Raw genomic sequence first — 9,567 nt, 5'->3', positions numbered from 1 at the left:
GCAGACCTCTGAAGCAAATCGAATTGATTATGGTAAGAATATTTTGTTCAGATTGATTCAAATATCCTGCTATTCTTTTGAGATATGCTAAGCTGTTCATGCATTTCCTGGGGGTATCATGCAATGCATGTTATAGTTATACAGATAAAGCCTATTAGGTGTTGTTAGGTATTATGGGAAGGATCCATATTTCATACAGTCTGACAGCTGTGCTGGGTCTTCTAATCTTCATTTTCTGTGTTAATTCAGTTGAAATGTTATATGAGCAAGAAGGAAATTGTTGGTTACCCTGTAAATTAGAGAAGCTTATAGTGGACAGATAGTATTAGGGGCTTGGTTGGAGGGAGGGCCATACCCAATAAACCTTGCACGTGACAGATAACCTGATAAATGATGAAAATAATCCTATAAAATGGAAATTCTAATGAGTAGAAGTAGAATTATCTAAGTTTCAGAATGTTTTATTAAAGAGAATAGCTTTGTTTATAACTATTTGAACTGTACCTTCTTTTCGTCTCCATATCTTATATGATTGCTTATCCCCCATAAATAATTTTATATGTATATTTGATATAGAAATTGATTTAAATAGAAATTCTTAAATATTCTTGTGTTAACCACATTAGATAAAAATGAACTAAATAATTTAGAATTTCAGTATCTTTCAGTATTTAAATATAAATACTTAGAAAAAATAGAAAGAAGGATTGATTTGCGGCAGTAGGTGTCTTTTTTCATACAACTAGAAGCAATGCCCTTTTTGAATGGCACTTCCAAAAAGGACGTCCTCCAATGTCAAAAAATGGTATACATAAAAATTGTTGGAACAAAGATTAACTACTTTAGTACTCAATATATTCTCTACAAAGTATAATATCGCATGTCATATTTAAAAGGTATAGTTGCATCACTTAAATGGTCGTTACACTACTCAATCAAATATTAACACACAATACATTAACACAGCGCACCAAGCATTCATGCATGCATATACTACTTATTACATGAACAAACAGGTCCAACTCAGGAGAGTAAACACAATGTTATGGTCAAGCTTACAGATATGCACAAAACCGGAGTAAACAACCATGGACACATGTACTCACTCACACAAACATGTATTCCATGTTGACTGCATGAAAGCAGAAATGATTGCTACTCCATGGCAGAAGTGTCCTCACACATTGGATCTGTATTATATTTAAGCTTCGGATTCTTTGGATTTTCTCTCACAGATTTTTCTACGCGACTCCTCTCACAGACACCATTGAGTTCAATCTCTTTCAGGCTTGGAAGCTTCTCAATTGCGAGAGTTTCTATTTTGCAGTTAAAGGTAGACGTCCAAACAATCTTCTCAAGCTTAGGAGCTGCTTTCTGTTCAAAATGGATGTCAGAAATATGTGAGCTCTCAATGACAAGAACCTCAAGTTTACTGAATCCATTCCTGAATGTTAGGTTCTTGTCAGTATAGGACTCGCTCCCAAGCCTTAAGAAACGCAAGTTGAAAAGGTTGCCTAGGATCCGTATATCAATGTCTTCCAAGAAGGTATGGGATAGAGTTATCTTGGAAAGCTGTTCAAGCTCGCTGATCCATGTAGACAACCCACTTATCTTGCCACTGATGTTAAGTTTTGCAAGAGATCTGGGGGTCGGGAGTTTTGAGCTTTTCATCTCAGTAATCTCAGTTCCATCTTTGATACAGATTGAAAACGAGCATATGACTTCGTTTAGCTTGCCAATTACTTGAAGCAGACGGTCGAGGAAATCTTGCTTGCCATTGATAACAATACCTAGCTTCTTCAACTTCTGCAACCGGCCAACATTGTTCAGGGCATCCACATCAGCAGTCTCAGAAACTTCAACATGGGATAGTCTCTCTATGTTTTCCATGCTCCCAATTCCATGAGGAATACGAAGGGTAGAAAATGATTCTTCACCAGATCCCATGGCACCCTTGCCTTGAGGACCAATGCGACTGGCAAGAAGGCACACTAGCTTTCGGAGAATAGTGGCTTTTGCAGGGAAGGCATGTATCTTTGTCTGCCTGATGTCAAATGTCTCCAAGTCTTGGAGCTTGTCAATTTCCTTGGGCAGCTCATTAACATCTGTGTTCCTTAGACTTAGATACTTGAGCTGAAATATCTTGTTGCAGATGTTCTTGAGGTGCTGCTTTTTCAAGCCAGGGCACCCTTCTAGGTCCAGCACTTTGACCAATCCAAGTTGAGCTGCAGGCAGCAGATTAAGAAGTGTTAGGATGTCCAGTTTGGAATCTTCTGACTCCACGGTGGTAGAGGAAGGGTTGAGGATTCTCCAGCAATTATTGGAACGTGTGGCTTTTCTCTTCATCCTGCTGAGTTGGATTCCGTTGCGAATGGAAAGGTGATGGGCCAGTTCAGGTACCAGATCAGAGTTGCTAGCAGCGGGATCATCATCGCCGGTGATCCTAGCAATGAAGGATAAGACAGGAACATGTACTGTGCAGCTCTTGGCTTTGCCTTGAGGGTTGATGTCACCAGGAAGAACAAGGCGCCGATCAATGAGCTCTTGGAAGCAATGATCAGCTTCATCAATTGCACTGATCCCACCTCTCTTGGTGATGAGGCGTTCGGCAGCCCATCGCCTAACTAGACTTGTCCTCCTGATTTTGCAATCCGGGGGGAAGATGCGTAGGTACAGCAAGCAGCTCTTGTAACTGCTGGGCAGGCCGTCATAGCTGAACCTTATGATATGCCTGGCATTACTCACCGTGGAAAAATCATCTAGGCTGGACAGTAATTTCTCCCATTCTCCCTTGCTTCTGTGAGGATCTGCATGCAGAGCATGGAACACCATCTTGGTGGAAAATGAGTCCGAGCGGCATTTCATCAGGACCTTGCTTACAGTGCCAGCCAAGTTCGGATCGCACAGCTCGGAAACTTTCTTGCGCAGAGCTTCAGTGTCAAGAGAGCAGACATACACTTTGTACGGAAGGGTTCCGGGGTAATGCGAGAAGAGCATTCTGGCGGTGATCCACCCGTCAGCCCTGTCTTCCTGGTGCTCCATTGATGGGGTCACGATAACAGCACTGCCATCTGAGAAGCCATCACTTGGAGCAGGCAAAGCTTGCCTTATGTGCTCCCATGCTGAATCGTCATGAGGATCGTTGAGGACAATCAAGAATTTTCTTCCTCGCAGGTGCTGCTGAATCTTGCTCTCCAGCTCTGCCTCGCTGAGGCTGAGCAGGTCAGCGCCTCCAGCGGGACTGTTGGGGAGCAAACCATCAAGTAGCCTATGAAGCCTCTCCTTGCGCTGTGTGTAGATGTTGGCGTCGATGCACACCCGGCTCTCGAACTTCTCTACCGCCAGAGGATGGCTGTAGGCTCTCCTCCCTAGTTCTTTGGCGGAGAAGTCGTCGCGCGGACTAAGGCCTCCTTCAACTGCTGGTCGTGAGAGCACAAAGAGGACTCTAAGCCCTTGCCCATGTGGATGATGATCGCCGAATACCCGCTTCATCCACCGCATCGTCTCCCTGGCATGGTCCAGTTTAAGCTTATGGTCGTCCTGCTGGCTGATGGAGGGAGATAGCTGGCGGCCATGGGGCGTTCCCACAGATATGTTCTGCTTCAGCCACTTCATCCTGTTGAGGAACGGCCATGTCTTGCTCTCAATCCAGCGGTCCAACAGGCGGGTTTTCCCATGGATCATGTTGCCGATGGTATTGATCTTGTCATTGAGCAGCCACAGCCATGCGGTGCTCATCCACTTATTGCCTTCATCGTCTGGACGGCGGCCATCACCCATCCCCTTGAGCCACTCGTACAGCTCCACCATGTTGAAGAGTTCGTTGGCTAAGTGGTACAGCAAGTAGTTCACTTGTGCGTACCCGGAGTCATACAGAAAGTTGCCGGAACCGGGCTCAGGCTCCGACAACTGCTTCCCCATCAGGCACCATCTGAGAGCCGCCTCCACCGGCACGTCTGCATCAAGCAGCACAAAGGCCTCATCCAATGCGCGGCGCCTCGATGCCGCCTTCTTGCTGTCTGCCTCCTCGTCAGCGCCGTCCCTGCTGCCCGCCTCTTGACGTGGTGGCAACTTGTCGGGGAACATGACCCCGTACCTCTGCCTCCGCTCGCCCACTTCGACCGCCCGGGCCTTGAGCTCCCGGATCTGCTTGGCGATGCGGCGGCGGGCCAGCACCGTCCGCGGCGCCCGCCAAAGGGTGGCGAGGACACCCGTGGGCGCGGAGGCACCCCCAAAGTTCTGCACGTAGCGGTCGACGCAGCTCTGGGAGTCGTAAGCGAGCTCCTGGACCTGCCTCATCCACGCCCGGACCTGGTTGCTGGGGTGCTGCCGCCCGGACGCGTCCGACACGTCCAGGAGGAGGCCGCTCATGCTCTCCATCTCGCGCTTGATGAACTCCACGTCGCCGCTCACGCCGCTCAGCAGCTGCGCCTCGTCGAGGAGGGCCAACGTGAGGCGGCCCACCAGCGAGTCGACGGCGCTCTGGGCGCTGCCAGCGGCCATCTCCATCACTAACTCGTTCCGGAGGTAAATGATCAACTGGTTGCTGTGTTCTCTAGTGCCTTGATTTTATTTGGACGAGTTCCAGTTCGTGCTAGATTGTAGGTAGCTCAGCATCTCTGGGGCGAATGCTTGCTCATCATGCACGCTGCAAAGTAAGGAACGATGACCCTTCCAAACTTGTGCACGCTGCAAGGTAGGTGGGGGCGCCAGCTTATGGGTATCTTGTTGCGATGGAATAAAACACACAAATCCCAGCTTTTTCCAAAGACAAAAGATTTGTAGATACTATGCTTTTGCTTCCATTGAATAAAGTGCTACTTATGCTTTGGCAACCGAATGAGGCAAGTGTTCCCGTGAAAAAAAGAAAGAAGCTGCACTCTTTCTTTCCAGAGTAAGCAAGCACAGTCTTTGAACATGATTATTCTTATTCCAAGGAGGAAAGACTGATTATTCTGTTAGGAAGTTCCCTTGTAGCACGGTCTCTTGGAGCAAATGGTTGCTCTCAAGAAATTCAAATTGAAATGGAAAATTTATTTTGAGCAAATATGGTAGGTGCTCTACCTTTTCATTATAGTAGAAAGCAAGAAGGTATGTTTACATCTTAAATGAAAATTTTAGCTGCATATATCTTGACCCAAACTTATGCTTTCTTCATCTAAAAGTTCATATGGAAACAGAGTATAAAATCCTACCTCTACTACAAAACACATTGTCGCTATCGGCTGCTAGTGCTACCACCTATCCATGCCGGTTTCATAAGCGGCGATAGGGTAGGCTGCCGATGCCAATTGCGCACCTGATAGGGATAACCATCTCTTATTTGTACCATCATTGGTGCGAGCTGGTTCTGGAGAACATGTATCGCTGCCATGCCATCTAGAACATGTGTACATAATACAGCATTTGTACTGTTGATTCTAACCTGCAACCGGCAACTTGCAAAAGGAAAAAGAAAAAGGTTAAATCTCTGCTTTTGATATCGACTGCAATTGACTAATGCACATGGGTTACATGCATAAGGAGGGGAAATATTCATGCAAATTGCACACCGCTGTAGGGATAACCATCATTTGTACCGCTCTTGTTGCAAACCTGTATCCCTTCCTTGTATAACCTAGAGCTTGGGAAAATTGGTTCTATAGCACCGGAAGAAGACCGTTTTTGGAAAATAGCATCGAAAGATTTTCGTCGTGTAAAATACCATCGAACGAATGGAAGCCAACGCCGTGAATATCCTCGATCGCCGTCCAGATGTTTTGCGCGTTGGACTCCACGGGCCAGCAACGTGTCGATGGCGTTGGACTCCTCCGCTCCGTCCCAGCATCCTCTCTCTTGCTTGTAATCGATTGCTCTTGGCACAGCCGCCGCAGCACCCAGCACTGAGATTGGTAGGTAGAAAGATTAAGAACATCAATAGAATGGAGTGCTTCCAGGTGGAGCCGCGCTCACAAGTCTCTCGCATGACTGCATCGAGAGTCGCCGCATGCTGCTCATGCTCGGCCAGACGGCTACCATGGCATCAAACATGACATTGTTGTGCCGTGACTGCAAATCCAGGCCCTCTTCGAGCTCCACGGCCCGGCCGCTCGCGTCATGCTAGCTCCAGGACCTCGCTCAGTCAGAGGCGCTGCCTGCCCGCCTCCTCCAACTCACGCCACCGCAAGTGTCCGCCCCCACCGACGAGGAAACGAGATTCTCTGCCGGAGCTCAGCGTGGTAAAGAGAAGGGGAGGAGATGGACGGCATTCATGGTGTTAGCTTGAGACGTGATAGAATGCTATTTTCAGGTAACAATATGTTCCTTGGTCTTTCGATGGTATATATTTTCCAGGAACGGTCTTCTTTCGGTGCTATAGAACCAATTTTTCCTAACCTTAGAACATGTGGATAATACTCATCTTTGTCGATTCTAACCTATAGGGAGATACAGGTTGCAAAGGAAAAAAGGGTTAAATCTCTGCTTTGACACCGACTGCAATTGACTAAGAGCAACTCCAAGAGTATCCTAAAAAATTCTTCCCCAAAACTATGTATTGGGGGTTCTCCAAAAAAAATTTCCCCCAAAAGCATATCAGTCCACAACAGATCGCTAATAAATAGCCCCCAATATTTCAAACACAGGCCACGTCATCGTATTGGGCCCATCGGAAGGGACGCGCGGGTATGCGGGAATCAGGATTGGGGGAGGAACGCCAACGCTAAAATATACGCGGTGGCGGGCTGTTTTTTAGCGTCGCTAAAAAATTGGGGAAGATTTAGGTGGATTGTTGGAGTTCATTTTTTCTCTCTTTTTTCCTAAAAAAGGTATTGGGGGTAAGATTAGCAGCCTCTTGGAGTTGCTCTAATGTACATGGCCGGGTTACATACACAAGGAGGGTAAATATTCATGGAAATCATCTTTTGTTGTAGGAGGTAGGGATGGTATCTAGAGAAAGTCCACAAATTCCAGAAATTCATTACATTTCCAAAGAAGCCCTGCAAAATTCTAGAATAGACCCGGAATTTCCAATGAATAGCAAAACGGAGCCAGACATCTCAAGAATATCCAAACATTCTTTATATATTTTTTTCATACTTTTAAAATACCTGAGGTTGCATAGCATGAGTCAGCCTAGACGCTCGGATAAACGGACCTATATATCCAAAGATGAGGTACCAACACGAATAATTTCTAGTTCATAGAAAAATGAGTTTCTACTGGATAAAAATACAAATTAACCCATAAAGGCAAAATAAGTAAATATATAAAATTGATTATCTCTGCTGTCAACAAAGATCCTTAATTTAGTGACTTACATAAAAGATAAATTTTAGAAAGAACGGAAAATTGTGAATCAATTTTTTCGTGGTTCAAAACTTGCAAAAGATTAGTGGTAAATAATGAAAAATTCTTCAGAACGTAGACTTCCAGCCACTCATCGCGAAATGTGACAAATACCTTGCTGGCTGGCGGGGGCGTCTCCTCTCTACCGGCGCACGCCTTGTGTTGACCAATGCCATCCTCAGCAGCCTCCATGTTTACTACATGTCGGCCTGACTTCTCCCCAAAGGAGTGGTCCAGGCCATTGATCGCCGTCAACGTGCTTTCCTCTGGACCGGTGAAGAAACTTGCTTTCCTCTGGACCGGTGAAGAAACTTGCTCGGGTGCCCGGTGCCTCATTGCCTGGGACAAAGCCTGTATGTCAAAGCTTGATGGTAGGTTGGGAATTAAAGACCTAGTCATCCAGAACCACTGCCTCCTCCTCAAGTTTGTACACAAACTCCTCCCTATCCTGGCGTGATTGGCTTCTCAATGATCTCAACTGTGATACTGGTGATGGGCTTCCAGACAGCTAGCTCGCTCCTCCGTCATCTCCTTACTACTGATACCGTGCTCTTACCCGGGTTAGTATTCACGACAGGTGAGCAACCTCATTCTGGTTCGACGATTGGCTCCCTTCTGGACCCCTCTTCAGTTCCCTGTTAGTCTGTGTGTGTTAGGTCTAGCCTGGCTAGGATCCTAAGCCTGGCCAGCTCAAGCCTGTTTTCGATAGTGCATTTGGCTCGTGTTTAGTTGGATGGCTCCAGCTAGCCAGCATTGCTATAGCGCATGTTTAGTTGCCTGTATGATGTGATAGGATAACCTTGCATAAGTTAAAGTCACTCATTGTCTCTCTCGTCTGCTTTGTTCTCTTCTCTTTGTTCACCGTCCATGGTGAAGACGCATGGTCCTCAATCGACAAAACCAAGATAAAAAAGAACGCACGAACTGTATCGTCAAACCTAGCTAGTTAACTCTGCCATCCAGGAACCTGCCGCCATCCTCCAATCTTTGTGCTGCCTAAGGGCCTGTTTGGCTCCCACGTGTTGAAGTTTAGCAACTGTCATATCGGATATTTGATACTAATTAGGAGTATTAAACATAGACTAATGACAAAACTAATTGCACATATGGAGTCTAATTCGCGAGACGAATCTATTAAATCTAATTAATCCATGATTTGACAATATGGTGCTACAGTAACCATTTGCTAATGATGGATTAATTAGCCTTAATAGATTCATCTTGCGAATTAGCCTAGGGGTTTTACAATTAGTTTTATAATTAGCTTATATTTTATCCTTCTAATTAGCATCCGAACATCCAATATGACACGTGTAAAATTTAGCCTATAGTATCCAAACATCGCTTAAGCTGTCCACGGTCCACTCCTTGGTCCTTGCAGCAGCCTTCTCTATCTCCGTTTCCTCCGCCATTGATTCCAATTCGCTGTTCCTAGCACAACAGCCACCGAGAGCTGTGCGCCACCACGAGAGCCTGCAATCTGGCGACCACGGCCTCCAATCCGCGGGCTCCCAGCGCCGCGCGCTCCTCCTCCGCAGGGCCCCGCCGGCCGTGAAGCGCGCCGCCGCCGCAGGGGCCTCCGCGGGCCACGCGGGGGAGCGCCACCGCGGGAGCCTCCGCCGGCTTTGCGCTGCCGCTGGGTGTTCCGCCGGCCATGCGGGGGAGCGTCGCCGCGCGGGGCCGGCCGGGCATGCGGGAGCTCCGCCGACCGTGCAGGGGAGCGCCGCCACGCGGGCCCGGCCGGCCGGTGAGCGAGCTCCGCCACGGGGGCCCGGCCGGCCGTGCGGGCGAGCGCCGCCGCAGGGGGCCTCCACCAGCCTTGCAGGGTGAGTGTCGTGACGCGGGGCCTCCGCCGGCCGGGAGTCATACCTGGGGTGAGAGGATGGGACGGACGGGGCTTGTGCAAGCATGGATTGCTGGAGACGAGAATGAAATGGGTTCTCAGTTATGCAGATGCAGGCCGTACATGCTCTTTTTGCATTAGCTAAGCCTGGCTAAGAGCCTAATGCAGGGATCCAATCACGGCTCGACTGCACTACTACGTAAGCCTGGCTAGGGTTGCATGCAGCTTACCAATCACTGCCTCTGTTGCTGCCGCCTTATCTCCCTCCTTGAATCTTCAGCTAAGACCACGGCTGTCTACTACTGCCGCCCGCGAGCTCTGTTCGTTGAAAGAACTCGTGAGTAGTGTAGTTCTTGTTCCTGGACGGATGAACGGATTCTGATTTGAGAAGAGCAGAC

At 47.7% G+C, this 9,567-nt stretch overlaps 1 protein-coding gene across 1 annotated transcript; it reads right to left on the bottom strand.

Annotated features, from left to right (window-relative positions):
* Positions 1-937: 937 nt before the first annotated feature.
* LOC117845498 (disease resistance protein PIK6-NP) lies at positions 938-4,759 on the bottom strand. Its single transcript, XM_034726557.2, has one exon. The coding sequence runs from the start codon at positions 4,507-4,509 to the stop codon at positions 1,156-1,158; it is 3,354 nt and encodes a 1,117-aa protein (XP_034582448.1). The 5' UTR covers positions 4,510-4,759; the 3' UTR covers positions 938-1,155.
* Positions 4,760-9,567: the final 4,808 nt, after the last annotated feature.

This window comes from Setaria viridis, chromosome 2 (assembly GCF_005286985.2).
Source record: "Setaria viridis chromosome 2, Setaria_viridis_v4.0, whole genome shotgun sequence".
Lineage (NCBI taxonomy): Eukaryota > Viridiplantae > Streptophyta > Magnoliopsida > Poales > Poaceae > Setaria > Setaria viridis.
This window is presented reverse-complemented; position numbering and strand designations above follow the sequence as displayed.